The 16,846-nt window shown below is 42.2% G+C and overlaps 1 gene segment (V, D, J or C); it reads left to right on the forward strand.

Annotated features, from left to right (window-relative positions):
• Positions 1-198: 198 nt before the first annotated feature.
• On the forward strand, positions 199-822 carry LOC115825488 (Ig kappa chain V region 3381-like). The segment is given in 2 exon segments: positions 199-247; positions 485-822. Coding segments are annotated over 2 exon segments (387 nt in total).
• Positions 823-16,846: the final 16,024 nt, after the last annotated feature.

Raw genomic sequence — 16,846 nt, forward strand, 5'->3', positions numbered from 1 at the left:
AGGATGGTGAAAGACAGTCATATTGTAATTAAAGACTATGTCTTTATCTACAAGCAATAAGGAAGATGATTTCCATAGAGAGAGAAGACTTTGCATTGACAGCACATGCTTCAGTGCTCTGGGAGTGTTTATAGTCCTGTGAGTTTAACACTTGATGACTGAGAGCTGCCTGCCCCACAAACTTAACCCACAGACACCATGACTTTCATCACCATCTTCATCTGGACACTGACTCTTTGTTTTCATGGTAAGATTTTACACTAACTTTTTAATACATAACATGTGTTGTACACAATATCATGAAATTTGGCTAAAAAAGAAGAGAGAGAGAAAGAAAGAAAGAAAGAAAGAAAGAAAGAAAGAAAGAAAAGAAAAGGTCTTACAGATCTGAGAGACAAGCATTAATTTACTGCATGTTTTGTGTTTTATAAAACATATAATGTAACTTAAAAAGCTTTTTTTATCCCTCTTTTTTTCATCTCAGAGTCCAGAGGACAGGTGACTGTGACTCAGACTCCTGGAGTGAAATCTGCTCCTCCAGGAGACACAGTCACTATTAACTGCAAAACCAGTCCTGCAGTGAAGCGCTGGAGTAGTGGAAATGAAGAGCTGCACTGGTACCAACAGAAACCTGGACAGGCTCCTAAACTCCTCATTAAATTTGCTAACCAGTTACTGTCAGGAATTCCAAATCGTTTCAGTGGCAGTGGATCTGGGACTGACTTCACTCTGACCATCAGAGGAGTCCAGACTGAAGATGCAGGAGATTATTACTGTCAGAGTGCACATTACATCAGTTACAACTGGGTGTTCACACAGTGATATAGAGCCGTACAAAAACCTCCCTCAGTCAGACTGCACAGAGACTGCACTGCTGCAGCTGGGACCTACTGCAGGTGCTGAGGGGGAGGATGTGATACAGCACAATGACACACTCTGTGGTGGAGAGGAATCACACACTACACTAACTCTACACTCACTATAATCAGTCCATAATTATAAATAAAAATCATGAAACCCTGAAACACAAAGACATGTTTTAGGATCTAACCTTCAGGTGACAACGCTTTTCACTGGATTACACCACAGCCACACAACCATACTCAACATATCGATTTCATATCAAACCTATTAGTTATGTGCACACAGGACCAGCGGTACATATACGTGAGTCTCATCATAATCATTGTGAACAAGAGTGATATATCAGTCAGATAGTTGCTGACTGGTTGGGAAGGACTCTGTTGATTACATGCATTTCAGAGTCGACTTAGTGTAAACAGTTATTAGTCCTCCCTACCCTCAGCAGCCACTGGCTTTGGCCCCACTGACACAGTCACCGGCTCCTTCAAACGTGAATATGTTAACTAGCTAATCAGGAGAAAATGCTCTGAGCCAAAGTGATGGTAATGGCTGCAGATTGCCCTCGACTCTCTTTGCAGGCTGGATACATAACCAGTGAGCTATCGCTCGCTAACTAGCTTGATGTGTATGTGACATATGCAACTGGTCACTGTTTTTGTGCAGGTCAGCTAGGTAATAGTGAAGTTTGGAACATAAAGTAGTGTGTGCATGTGTGTATCTGTGCAAGGTGTGTGTGTGTGTGTGTGTGTTTGTGGGTGGCGGGGTGGCGGGGGGGGGGGCTGGGGGGGGTCTTTTTGAAAGAGCCACTGTCCTTCCGAAAGTCTGTGCACCTTACTAGGTCTCCTCTTGTCCCAGGGTTCATAATAATGTGAACACAGTGTAATGTTCCCAGACCACTGTTAGTCAAGGCCGCTGGAAATCCACTGTCAGTCTAAATTTAACCAGGGGCTAAACTCACTGCAGTGTGAACAGACCTCAGACCACATATAAGCATATGTAACACTTTGGGATCAATGTTTTTTACTACCTCAAAAGTGGCTGACAGGCCTCAGACTCCATAGGGTTAATGTCTGACTAGAATCAACATGCAGACACTCTTATAGATAGCATGGAATCACTTGTCAGTGGTATTAGACTGACAAAAACATTGCGTAGTTAATCTAAAAAATCTAAAGCTAACATGCTAACACTGCTCAGGGCTTATATTACATATCAATGTCCTTAAGTCAGTTTGTTCAACTAAGTACATAAACACTCACATCGTTTGAATCCTTACATCCTTAGATTTTCATTCTTCGCTGTCTCACATGTCACAGTGACAGATGCAGTTTTGATGATCCAGTGAATGTCATTCTCTGTTTAAAGGGAAAACTAAGCTGTAGAACTATGGAGATTAAAGCCATTTGACTCTCATTTTCCAGAAGCACAGTCATACACCAGAAATAATTAAACTGATACAAGTGTTAGAAGAAACAGTCTGACTCCATCTTGTGAATGATTTATTCATGCAGTGTTGTAAAACTCAGTCAAATACTCAATTTTACATTCAGCCAGTCTCAACCTTAACTACGCATTAATAACCAATGTGAGGCTGATGTATATGATGTGAGTTTAGAGAGAGTGCAAAAGAGTTTCTGTGCAGATGTGAACACTGTAAATGAAGTCAGACACTCACAGGTGAACCAAATGAAAACCATCTCTGGGAGTTTTCACACACAATATAATCCTTTTATAAAGGACTGAACTCAGTCCTCATGTAAGAGAGCTGAGAGCTAAAACACTGATGAAGAACTTCTCTTTGTGTTCATATAGTTCCTCAACTTGAAAGCGGAGTCAAATATCTAACTGATCCACCTGTGAAGTGATTCATTTCACTTTCATTTCACACTCCCATTTTTCATTGGAAAACCATTAGAGAATGGGTCATCAGTTTTGATATGTTTAGACTGTCTACAAACACATTACATCAATGTTTTTTAAATAGGTGAAATACATAAAAATGTCAAGGCATGCCAGACTACCTCAAATGTGGCCAACAGGCCTCAGACTCCAGAGGGTTAACACAACATGATCTGCTCACACAACTTCCTCACTTTGACTCAGCAATTTATATTCAACATTTGAATGAAAAGAGGACTGCACCACAGACTTCAAACACGTGTATTCAGACCAATTCTAGAGGTGCTCTTAATTTAAATCACTTCACTTCACAGGGATCTGACTTAATTTCCTACATTCACGTCATCATCATCATCATTTTCTCCCGCTTATCCGGGAACGGGTCGCGGTGGTAGCAGGCTGAGGAGGGTAGCCCAGACATCCCTTTCCCTGGCTCCTCCTGGGGGATCCCAAGGCGTTCCCAGGCCAGCCGAGATATATATTTCTCCAAACGGTCTTCCCCAGGATCTCCTCCCAGTTGGTCGTGCCCAGAACACCTCCATAGGGAGGCGCCCAGGAGGCATCCTGACTAGGTGCCCGAACCACCTCAACTGGCTCCTTTCAATACGGAGGAGCAGCGGCTCTACTCCAAGCTCCTCGCGATCTCATTCTTTCGGTCACTACCCAGAGCTCGTGACCATAGGTGAGGGTTGGAACAAAGATCGACTGGTAATTGAGAGCCTTGCCTTCTGACTCAGCTCCTTCTTCACCACGACGGCCCGGTACAACAACCGCATGACTGCCGCCGCCACCGCCGCCCCGATCTGCCTATCGATCTCCCGCTCCATTGTAGCACCGCCACATAAGGGTTTTTTTTTTTAATTCAAGGTTAACAGGATGACGGTTGACCATCAATAAAGGGAATCCCTATAAGGTAATATTCCATCCCCAAAATGTATTATGGTTGTTTTAATTTTTTACCAGTCTGTTGTTTTATTTTCGTTTGCTGTGTTTGGGGAAATCAGCTGGCCGTCAAACCGGTCAGCTGACCCAACTGTCAGCTGACTCGCCAGCCCGGGAACTTTCAAAATATTTTTAAAACGAGACATTGGTGTGGCAGGAGAGGAGCGTGAAAAGAAAATCAGGGAGTCTGCGGGGGACCTGAGCATTTAAAGTGCACTCAAAATAAATTCAACTGAAAAAGGAACTGCGTGAACGTTTCTTTGAAAAAACTTGCAATCACCGCATTTCACGCCTGAACGCAGGTAAAATCTTCGGATCCCTATTCCTGCCGGAGCGGTGAGGTTGTTCTTTTTTTTCTTTCCTTTTTTTTGCTGGATGCACAGTGGATTATCTTTTTTTTTTGCTGTTTGTTGATTTCTGGGGGGCTCTTTATTTTTTCATATTGCGTTGGATTACCGTTTTTTGTTGAATGACTTTCTTCATGGATTGCGCGGCGAATACGGAGACGGAGCGAACGTTAAGACTGGCATTTGGTTTGTGTGTGTGTAAATAAGAGGTGTTGGGTGTTTGTTTGCTCGAGCAAGTTAATACATTTAAGTTATGGCCTCTTCCGCGTTGCCTATTTATTTATTTATTTTTTTACAAATCCAATGGTCGCAATTCATAAGAATAGGAAACATCAGTCTCATCTGAAAGGAGAATCAATTTTACCCGTGTGTATAGTGGTAATGATCGTTGTGTGATAGCTGATCGTTACACCATTTTACCGTCACTCGTGAACAAGACCCCGAGATACTTGAACTCCTCCACTTGAGGCAGAAACTCAGTCCCTACTCGGAGGGGACAAGTCACCTTTTTCCGGCATAGGACCATGGCCTTGGACTTGGAGGTGCTGATCCTCATCCCAACCGCTTCACACTTGGATGCAAACAGCCCCAACGCGTGCTGGAGGTCACAGTTTGATGAGGCCAACAGAACCACATCATCTGCAAAAAGCGGAGACGCAATCCTAAGGCCACCGTACTGGACACCCTCCTCACCCCGACTGCGCCTTGAGATCCTGTCCATGAAAATTAAGAACAAGATCGGAGACAAGGTACAGCCCTGGCGGAGTCCAACATTCACTGGGAATGAGTTTCATTTTGTGCCGAGAATACGGACACAGCTCTCACTACGGTTATACAGGGACCGAATGGCTCGCAGCAGCGAACCTGGCACCCCATACTCCCGCTGTACCCCCCACAGGACACCCCGGTGAACACGATCGTAAGCCTTCTCCAGGTCCACAAAACACATGAAGACTGGATTGGCAAGTTCCCATGATCCTTCCAGTATCCGTGCAAGTGTGAACAGCTGGTCCGCTGTTCCACGGCCAGGACGGAATCCACATTGTTCCTCCTGGATCTGAGGTTCGACAATCGGCCGCAGTCTCCTTTCCAGTACCCTGGAGTAGGCTTTTCCAGGGAGGCTGAGTAGTGTGATACCCCTATAATTAGAGCACACTCTCCGGTCCCCTTTTTTTAAAAATGGGGACCACCACCCCCGTCTGCCACTCCACAGGCACTGTCCCTGACTCCCACGCAATGTTGAAGAGGCGTGTCAGCCATGACCGCCCAACAACATCCAAAGCCTTCAGCATTTCAGGGCGGATCTCATCCACTCCTGGAACCTTGCCACTGCGGAGTTCTCTAACTGCCTCAGTGACCTCTGCCAGAGAGGTGGGTAACGACTCTCCTGAATCTTCTGGCCCTGCCTCCTCTGTGGAGGGCGTGTCAGTCGGGTTTAGGAGCTCCTCAAAGTGTTCTTTCCACTGTCCGACCACATCCTCAGCCCTTTTGGCATGCCGGTACCTCTCAGCCAATTCCGCCAAGTGCTAGCCAAGCCAGGAAGGCCTCCTTCTTCAGCCTGACGGCTTCCCCCACCAGTGGCGTCCACCACCAGGTCCTTGGGTTGCCGCCACGACAGGCACCGACGACCGTCTGGCCACAGCTCAAAGCTGCCGCTTCAACAATGGAGGCTCTGAACAGGGTCCATTCAGACTCCATGTCCCCAGCCTCCCTCGGGATCAGGGAGAAGCTCCTCCGGAGGTGTGAGTTGAAGATCTTCCGTACAGGGTCCTCAGCCAGCCGTTCCCAGTTCACCCTCACTATGCGCTTGGGTTTACCAGGTCTGTCCGGCAGCCTCCCCCGCCATCTGAGCCAACTCACCACCAGGTGGTGATCAGTTGACAGCTCTGCCCCTCTCTTTACCCGAGTGTCCAGCACATATGGCCGCAGGTCTAATGAGACAACTACAAAGTCGATCATCGACCGTTGGCCTAAGGAGCTCTGGTACCAGATACACTTATGAGCTGCCTTATGCTCAAACATAGTGTTCATTATGGACAATCCATGACTCGCACAGAAGTCCAATAACAAAGCACCACTTGGGTTCAGATCAGGTAGGCCGTTCCTCCCAATCACTCCCCTCCAAGTCTCTCCATCATTGCCAACGTGAGCATTGAAGTCTCCCAGTAGAACTACAGAGTCCCCAGATGGTGTCTTCACTAGGACACTTTCCAGTGTGTCTAGGAAGGCTGGGTACTCTGAGCTGCCAACCCAAAGGCGCAGTGAGGCGACCCTTTCGTTCACCGGGACAAAATCCAACACAGCGGCACTCAGTCGGGGGCTAACAAGTAACCCCAGACCTGCCCGTCGCCTCTTACCCCAGGCAACTCCAGAGAAGGACAGAGTCCAGCCCCCATCCAGGAGTTTGGTTCCAGAGCCAAGACTGTGCGTAGAAGTGAGCCCAAATATATCTAGTTGGTATCGCTCCACCTCCCGCACAAGTTCCAGCCCCCCCCCCCGAACCGTAAGCCCAGTCTGCTGGGGCCCTCACCCCATCCTGCCACCCGTGTGGCATTGCACCCGGCCCCTATTTCTCCCGTCGCAGGTGGTGGGCCCACAAGAGACATTCACATTTGACCAATCAAATTAAAATGGCAAAGAATGAAAGCCTAATATTTACTTGATTGCAGCAGCAGAAATATTTCCTCATCTGTGTATATCTGTGTATGATGTAATACAAGTTCAGACTCATCTCTTCTAGAACTGAAACCAATTCACTCCGACAATTACTCAGTCTAGATCACTTTAACCAGTGACACTGTGTAACTGGGAGTGTTGGAAGCCCAGGGGGAAGAGAGTCAGATTTGCATAGACAGGGCTGAGTGGTTTTCTTCCTCCCAGAATAGATCAGCACTCTCACCAGATGTTCATTCTTCAAAAAAAAAAAAAAAAAAAAAAACCTCACTCAAGCAACACAGCTCTACTCAGACCTGATCCGATTACAGAATCACATAGAAATACATTTAACTTTGTGTAGTGTAATTATTAACTCTGACAGAGTGCAGTCAGCCTCTTCTTTTTACAGTCATTCAGTGTAATGGACAATCAAGAGACCGGGCAGCAGTCATGAAGTAGTCTTCCTGCATCAGGCTTTATTAAGAGAACAGAAAGAGGGAGCATCAGCACTAAATAAATGATTTACCATTTAAGGTTTAATAAGATTTAGGACAATATCATCGGGACACATGGCAACACTGAGACAGTCTATTGGGTTTCTACACAATCAGTTAATCTAAACTAGATTAAATCAGATTAACTTTAGATTACTCTCAGGCGGACTAAAACACTAGGCTCATGTGGAGGCCGACTAAGACCAGGGACTGGACTGTTTCTCTCTCCCTGAGGTGGTGCAGTGTTGTTGGAGATGAAACGAGGAGTCTTCAGCCCTCACAGTGACTTTTGCAGTAGGATGCAGATTATGTCTGGTCTTTGTGGGTGACCATGCAGATGTCAAGGAAAGGGGGACATTTATTGAGAACGGACTGAATCACAAAGTTTCAAGTATCATTTCCTTATTAATCGAAATATTGTTTAATGTAGTCATATCATTTTATTTTATTTTACAGACAGACCAGGGTCCACACATGTTCCAATATTTAACACAAACTGAGTCTTAAGTTAGCTGTCAATTATACATTTTTACATGTCAGCCACCAGAACCTGAAATTTCCAAACTGTTGCTTATAACAATGTATTTTGTATTTTACTTGTCCTCAAACTGTAACAGTCACTTTCTGTTCTCGTATTTTAAAACCTCAAAACAGTTTATACAGATATTTAGTCTTCTTCACTATTAATAATCCCAAATAAACATTTTATTTATAAATATGTGTCATTTGAATTCACTAGAACAGTAAATATCATTTGAACATATCTATAGAGGAATATTATAATCTCTTATTTTATTAAATAACTCAGTTGGCATTTAACGTGAATAACACTTTAGATGTAGGCCCATTACACAATATTCATGTCTATTTATGTGAAATTTAAGTCATAACTGCCACTCAATTCTTTTGATTTGTATAAACTGAACAAGATAAAAAATGGTCAACTTACACTACCAAATCCATAATTACTTTCCTCTGATATTAGTCTCTCCAATATACAGCGGTTTGTTTTTCTCAAATGTTATTATCTAAAACCTGTTCTGTAGTTTTGAGTCTCTATTACAGCAGGTATAAATTCATCTCCTCAGGAAAGAGATTGTTGATGGAAGTGCAGCTCTCTGAGTTAAAACATTTATTTTATCTGATGCATTGTAAACAAAATATGCTTTTAGATTCTCTAACTGCCTCTCCTGTGAACGGTTCAGAGCAGCAGAGACACAGTTAGAGAGATTAAAACTCCCTCATAACCCCGAATTGACTTCAGTTTCAGCCTGGACAACATACACTCACTTCAGTGTCCTTTAATGATTTACTGATAAACTCGGTATGAATGTATCTGTGTGAAAGAGACCAGCTGCACATTACTGACAGAGAACTGTCATTATTCTATGACAGATTCCTTTCTCTATGCAGTGTGTAATAGTGTCCAAAAAAACACATATTTTCATCCTAGAAAAGCAAATATGTAAAGACGTGTTTATTAAATCTTAATGTATTTTGATTATGCCACATTGAAGACTGAAAAATTCTCCACATGTCTGGGCATTTTGTGACCAGTGACCTCTGACTTCAGCGAAGCTCTGATATGATTATTGGACTTGTGACCTCATCATAGTGATGACAGACATGTCAAGACCTCATCTCCCCTCTTGTCCTCTACAGTCCTGTCTCTCTACCTGTCTCTCTCTCCTTGTTTATTCATCTGTCATTCAAAGGAGCTCAGACAACAGATTTCTCAAAAGATAAAGAATCTCTCAGAACCCATTTCTGATCAGAGCTGAATAAAGGTCTAGATATACATCATTACATATACTGTATAGTGATGACAGATACCTTACAAAAATTCTGATCACACTTATTTTTTACTTTATTTGATCATACATAGATTACTGTGCTGAAGTTAGCCAGGAAGATCATTTAGATCTTCCTGATTAGAGAATAGACTTTGCATTGGCAGCACAAGCTTCAGTGCTGCCCTGTTTATAGTGTTTATAGCCCTGTGAGTTCAACACTTTATGATTGAGAGCTGTCTACCCCACTATCTTAACACACATACACCATGACTTTCATCACCATCTTCATCTGGACACTTCCGTTTTATACAAAACGTAAATGCAATGCCTTAAAATACATATTAAAAAGTATGTTTCAACAAATCATTGTTGCTCATGATTACCTTCAGGTGTGTTCTGCTGTCAAGTCTGTAGGAATTTTGAATTTTCATGTCTTGTTATTTCTGTTGTATTTTAGAGTCCAGAGGACAGGTGACTGTGACTCAGACTCCTGAAGTGAAATCTGCTCTTCCAGGAGACACAGTCACTATCAACTATAAAACCAGTCCTGCAGTGCAGCACTGGAGTAATGAAGAGCTGCACTGGTACCAACACAAACCTGGACAGGCTCCTAAAACTCCTGATATATCACGCAAAGAAGTTATGGTCAGGAATTCCAAATCGTTTCAGGGGCAGTGGATCTGGGACTGACTTCACTCTGACCATCAGTGGAGTCCAGACTGAAGATGCAGGAGATTATTACTGTCAGAGTTACCAAAGCAGTGGTGTGTTCACACAGTGATATAGAGTTGTACAAAAACCTCCCTCAGTCAGACTGCACAGAGACTGCACTGCTGTAGCTGGGACCTACTGCAGGTGCTGAGGGGGAGGATGTGATACAGCACAATGACACACTCTGTGGAGGAGAGGAATCACACACTACACAAAAGTTACAGAGTGTATTCATTCTGTAATAACAAGTAAATATGATCGAATATTAATACAATAACTCTACACCCATTATAATCATTTAATAATTTGTACTACACCTGATGGAATATTGAAACAGTGAAACAAAAATGTGTTATCGCTGTTCACAATAAAATACCTTCATTTAAAATGAATAAATAAACAAATAATTAAATAAATAAATAAAACCAGTAAAGCATGGAGAGACAAGGGGATAGACAGACCAGGCAGTATACTAGGACAGAGTAAGAGAGTGATGAGTGAGGAGGAGCAATAAAGAGAGAGAGAGAGAGAGAGAGAGAGAGAGAGAGAGAGAGAGAGAGAGAGAGAGAGAGAGAGAGAGAGAGAGAGAGAGAAACCAACTTACCCCACCACAGACCATGATCATACATTATACTCTGTGACTGAATACAAACCACTGCACTCAGATCAGTGAGGTGCTGAAAACAGTGACATACATGCATCCCAACTGCACCCTGTGACGTTGCCTGGAGGAAAAGGGATGAGGGACAGACTCCAACAGATCTAAACAAGCGTTAGTCAATATCAGTCATCCAGAGTGAACATGTACACACAATACCTTTTAATACCTGAACAATTAGATTTAATTCATTTAAAACCTACAGTAGACAACAATCAGTGCTATGACCTTAAAGAAAAACAAACAACTGTCAACAAGGATAAGGCTTAAACAATAAACAGTAAACAGCAAATATTACTAGTGAACACTCTGTACCTGTTACAAAGGACCAGCGACTCGCACAGACAGTGATGCGCTGATCACGCATCCAACCGACCACAAGCTCCACCGACAATCATCAGACCATGCACACTCAACAATCACATTAATAACTCAGGTCACTGCTCACCTCCCACTACGGTGTTCCTACAAAACACCACATGTATGTTAACCAAGCATCACAACATAAGCCAGAGTGCAAACACACACACACACACACACACACACACACACACACACACACACACACACAGACACAAACACACCTTCCAAAACACTATACTTACATTTCTAACTCATAGACCCAATCCCAAGCACAAACGCAGCATATGAAGTGGGTGCTCCTCAAACCCTTTTTATAGAATTGGCCCAATCAGCCTAAATTGGAAGTGTCGCATTGTATTTTTCCGCTTGGTCCTAGTGACTGCTGGTTGCACTTCCACACTATAAAACAAGATGTGTGCTGTCTGTGCAATTGTCTTATGTTTGTTATGTTTTACAGTACTGCTTAGATGTACAGTTAGATATTTACTATTTAGCTGTACAGTACGCTGTGTTTTTGGTGAAACAAAGAGATACTGATAATTTAATATTACACTTTGTTAAGGTTTTCATCGTATTGTAACGTATATCAGCATTTCTCTTCAGCATATCGAGATATGTGTTTTTTGAGAAATATCACTCAGCCCTAGGGTAGAGCCCTCACAGATCTAAAGTGGCAATGAGGTAACTACACCTGTCATAAGCAGCAATGCACTAAACTGTGCCTAGTCTGCAGCCTTCATTCATCATCAGCCTGCACCAGCGAATCGTCTGGAAAACGTGAGAGCCTGTGCTGCTTTGTTTGGAAACGAAGAAATGGCTGAAAGCACTGCACACAGTGAAGAAGAGGAGGACTTGGTAAAAAAGGCTGTTGCAAGCATTTATACTGAAATTAAAAGAAAAAAAAACAAAAAAAACAAGAAATAAAACAAAATATCTACACCGTGATATATACTGTTACCATCCGAGCTTCAAATTGTACCGTGATATACATTTTAGTCCATAACGCCCAGCCCTTTCCCCAATGTCGTCTTGAAAGCTTGTCAATTTTAATAAAGACCCAATGAAATGATTTTGATTGTGTATTAAATTTGATTTGCATTGTAATCAGTGTTCATCGCAACCCGACCACTTAACTTATTGTAATTATTTTCCCTCCTTTAGTGTAACGTTTACAGCACAACAATAATAGAAATAGATTTCAGAGATCTATCATTAACTACATTAAAGTTTGTGCTCTAAACTTAGCAACTGAAAGTAGATAAAACGTTGTGGTAAAGAAATGGTGGAGTGTGTTGTTGAGTTATTTTAAATCGTAAGTACATCTGTAATGAAATGATAATTGGAGTGAAAACTAGAAAATAGATTGATGTACACGCCTATGTGTGCATCACACACAGCTGTCACATCCCATTAATCTGAAGATTCCCACACCAAAGCACACGATCACATACTATACTTTCTGACTCCCAAAAATCCACTGCACTCAGATCAGTGAGGAGCTCAAAAGAGTGACACACAAATGCACCCCGTTCACTCAGGAAGATCATTTCCATAGAGAGAGGAGACTTTGCATTGGCAGCACATGCCACAATGCTCCGAGAGTGTTTATAGCCCTGTGAGTTTAACACTTGATGACTGAGAGCTGCCTGACCCACGAACTTAACCCACAGACACCATGACTTTCATCAGCATCTTCATCTGGACACTTTTGTGCTGTGTTAAAGGTAAAGGGAAGCTACAAAATATGAATTTAATAGTCTGTTCAAGGAGCTGTTCTTGCTTATGTGCTGAAGTTCATATTTTTACTTCTTATTTTTGTTTTTATTCCAGAGTCCAGAGGACAGGTGACTGTGACTCAGACTCCTGAAGTGAAATCTGCTCTTCCAGGAGACACAGTCACTATCAACTGTAAAACCAGCCCTGCAGTGTATTACTCCAGTTACTATGGTCACCGGTTGAGCTGGTACCAACACAAACCTGGACAGGCTCCTAAACTCCTCATTTACTTGGCCAATAAGTTACAGACAGGAATTCCAAATCGTTTCAGTTGCACTGGATCTGGGACTGACTTCACTCTGACCATCAGAGGAGTCCAGACTGAAGATGCAGGGGATTATTACTGTCAGAGTTTACATGAGATCAGTGGTAACTGGCCACGCACACAGTGGTATAGAGCTGTACAAAAACCTCCCTCAGTCAGACTGCACAGAGACTGCACTGCTGCAGCTGGGACCTACTGCAGGTGCTGAGGGGGAGGATGTGATACAGCACAATGACACACTCTGTGGAGGAGAGGGATCACACACTACGCAAAAATTACACTGACTACAATCATTCGTACATGACGGAATATTGATACAACAATCAACATTGTTAAGTTTCCTGCTATTGTTTTTGATCAAGCATTTGGAATCTCACCTTCTAAAAACCAAACTGCATTTTGTAACAGCTTAAGGCTGAACAAATTTTATCACACAAACAGACACACACGCAATTGGACACGCAGGCACACATGCACACACATGCACACGCACGCACGCACTCACGCACACACGCACACACGCACACACAAACACAGAAACAAACAAAAAACAAGCACAATTTCACGCATTTCAACAAAATCATGGACACTTGCCACAGGGTGGAGAGATAGCAACATGTTTTACTCATCAGGCATCAACACAGTAAAAAGAGAACAGAAGGACACAGATGAACTCAAACTAAAGTAGCTCTTCTCTCATAGTCAATATCAGATTCTACAGAACCAGTCACCATGTCTTCCTGCATGTCCAATCCATCCACTCCAGAAGACTGATAAAGAGACAGCTACTTTAGTTTTTAACATGGAAAAATGCTTAGGCCACTCCTCTCTTTGTCTCCCTCTACTGGCTGTCTGTTACCATTTGTATAAGATATAAGGTCAAAAGTCTTGACACTGGTCTTCAGAGCGGCCAGGGGAACTACACCAGTCTACATCAAATCCACCATCAAATCATACACCTGCTGGACACCAGCTCAGGGCTGCCTCTGCAGGATACCTAGTGGAACTGAGTGGACATGGATTGACTGGGTGTGGGTTTTCCAGGCGTGTGTTGAGTGTCTGTATATAAGACTTAAAATGTGTTTTTATAATAATAATAATAATAATAATAATAATAATAATAATAATAATAATAATAATTAGTCCTGACTCAGTAAAGCACTAAAACCACACAGAAGTCTTTGTAGTGATTTTAGGCACTTACTTACAGATATGTGTTGATTTAGGTCTATTTGTTTTACTCTTTGAAAGTCACAATTAACATCACTGAGCCCCAACATGATTACTAGTAAATCTGGGGGGTGTTCCAGAAAGTGGGTTCAACAAACTCTGAGTTTAATTCTGAACTCTGAATTGACGAACCCTGAGATGGGAAACTCTGAGTTTTCGGTTCCAGAAAAGCTGATCTGAGTTGGTTCGATCAACTCTGAGTATATTAACTCTGAGTTAAGCAAGTGCGTGACAATTATAAAAAGCCATCATCAATGGAGCTCCGATACTATGATTCACCGTGGCAACCAGCAAAAACAAAAGTCGTTTTACTTCACCCCGCTGCAGTTACAAATTCTGATACGTGTTTATGGCGAGTATGAGCACATTTTCCAAAAAAGAAAAGGTGGGGGGCAACACAACTGCATCGGCAAAGGCGAGATAATTGGTGTGGGAGAGAATTGCTGCCCGAGTCAATGCGTAAGTTTGAATGCAGAAGTCTATTCATTTAACTTTAACCTCCAACAGAATGATATATATATATATATATATATATATATATATATATATATATATATATATATCTTTTTTGGGATTTTTATCTCTCCCAACAGTCACTGATGGTCTCTTCAGCCTTGTTGAGCCTCCTGCCACAACTGGACTCCCTGCAGTTGTAAGTACTTAATACTCCAGAGATTTTGCCAAATATAGTGATTGTGATTTAAAATATACTGAAACAGAATGCTCCTCTTCATCACAGGATGATGAAGACACATTGTCTGCTGCCACAGAGAGGGGTTCAGAAAGGCCTACAGAGGTTTACATCTTAATTTTATGTATAGCAACTACTGATATTTCTCTCCCCATTCAAATGTTTTTACATCTTTGTGTGGAATTTTGAGTTTAAAAGGGATGACACGTTCTTATCCTTTTTAACAGAGCATGACTGGGCATTACCAGGAGGAGAGTCCATCAATTTCCACAGCACAGACTGACACAGTGAGATGTTCAATAAATGCCAGGTTGATTCTTCATGTAGAACTGTCAAATTTAATGTCATCCTTATGTTTTCTCATTTACCAGTAAAGGAGTTGTATAAAATGCATTTCCTGAAGAAAATGGCTAAAACTGACTGAAAAATGGTATATTTGGAGTGGCAGATTAGACAGGCCTATCTTGAAATCGAATTACTGGAACACCAGTTAGATGTGGGTGCATGGTACCAGGTGAATTGTTGATTGTTGGAACAATATAAATATAATAATTCTTGCATTTGCATTTGTAGGAAATGAAGAAGACCAAATGAAATGTGACTGATTTTTCTTTATTTAACTGCTGGGGGTGGTGGTATCTTAATCTGTGAAATGATTTTGGCAAATTATGTCTCAGACGGCCCCTCCATCCAGGACATCCACAGGGTGGATGGGACTGTCTTCTTCAGGGCCGTTCATTTGTGATACATGCTAATGATACATTTGTGAATCATGCACAGAGCCGGGCTACTTCAACATTTGTATGATGCATCACATATAATCTCGACAGTGCAGAGAGTGAGAAATATTAGTTGTAGTATGTTGTGATGTATAGTCTTTGTTACTGTACGACAGTAGTCAGTGTACCTGCACATAAATGCTGTAGAAAGACTTCCAGTTTACATAGTCTACTTCATTAACTGAAGGAGCAGTGATAGGGCTCTGTGTGCTATTGATGCAACATAAAAACTAACTACTGATCCCAGTCAGAGGTTGCAGCAGAATGTGAACACAATATAATTTAAAATATCATCATTAACTTCAGCTGAATGATTCTACATCAGTCACCTGCAATCCTGCGAAATACTTTGATGGTCCTCAGAGGTTTGTACGCAGGAGACACTATGAAAATGTGCAGTAGCCGTTTAAGTGCAAGGGACATTTTTTTACGGTTCTACAAACAGTTGCTTTCCCGATATATCCGGCGTCACCAGTGTTATAAAGGAAACTCCTGTCAGCAAAAAATGAAGAGCGACGCAAAGAATTTGCTCTAATCTGAGAGCAAGAAGTCCATAGTGTCTAATATTAGAGATGTAGGCCGGAGCTGTTCGCATAATTGATAGGCTGTGATGAAAAACGGTAACACTCAATTAGGTAGTCATCAGGGAATGATGATATATCTAGTCATAGTCTCAAAATCCTCTCCTGACATAAGGCTATGTGAATTAATTTAGCTTCAATGCCGATCGGATTGGCGACAAAAGTACACGCCATGTTTGACAGCTGCTTCAGTTTCAGCCGGAGGGAGGAGTTAGGGAGAAACTCAGGGTTTGTTGTGGAAAACCTGCCAGCGAGCAGGTTAGGTTCACAGAGTCAGTTACCACGGTAACTGAGCCAGAGTTTGAATTACCTTACTATACCTGACTTATTTTCACCTGTGAGAAAACTTTATTATTATTATTATTATTATTATTATTATTATTGTTGGTGTTATTTGAAATGACCAAAGCTTATAGGGAGTCCACCCACTGGAATGAGAGAACAAACTGCAGACAGTCTCGGTATACAAGAGAGAAAATCTGTCACACTATCATACAGAAGACACAGAATACACACATCTGAGTGTTACACTGGTGACATTCATTCCATGGACTCATTCATTCCATATTTCTATAGAAACTGTCTGTTTATAATAATATGGCTAGTGTTCTCTCCCTGTCACCAAAGTCATGTCACATTTTAGGATCTTCATCAAGAGCCTGAAATCTTTTCTTCCTGGGTACAGAAGATAAATCTGTTATTTACTATGAGCCTTGTAGGTGGTGATATAGAGCCGTACAAAAACCTCCCTCAGTCAGACTGCACAGAGACTGCACAGCTGCAGCTGGGACCTACTGC

This window comes from Chanos chanos, chromosome 12, assembly GCF_902362185.1.
Source record: "Chanos chanos chromosome 12, fChaCha1.1, whole genome shotgun sequence".
NCBI classification, from domain to species: domain Eukaryota; kingdom Metazoa; phylum Chordata; class Actinopteri; order Gonorynchiformes; family Chanidae; genus Chanos; species Chanos chanos.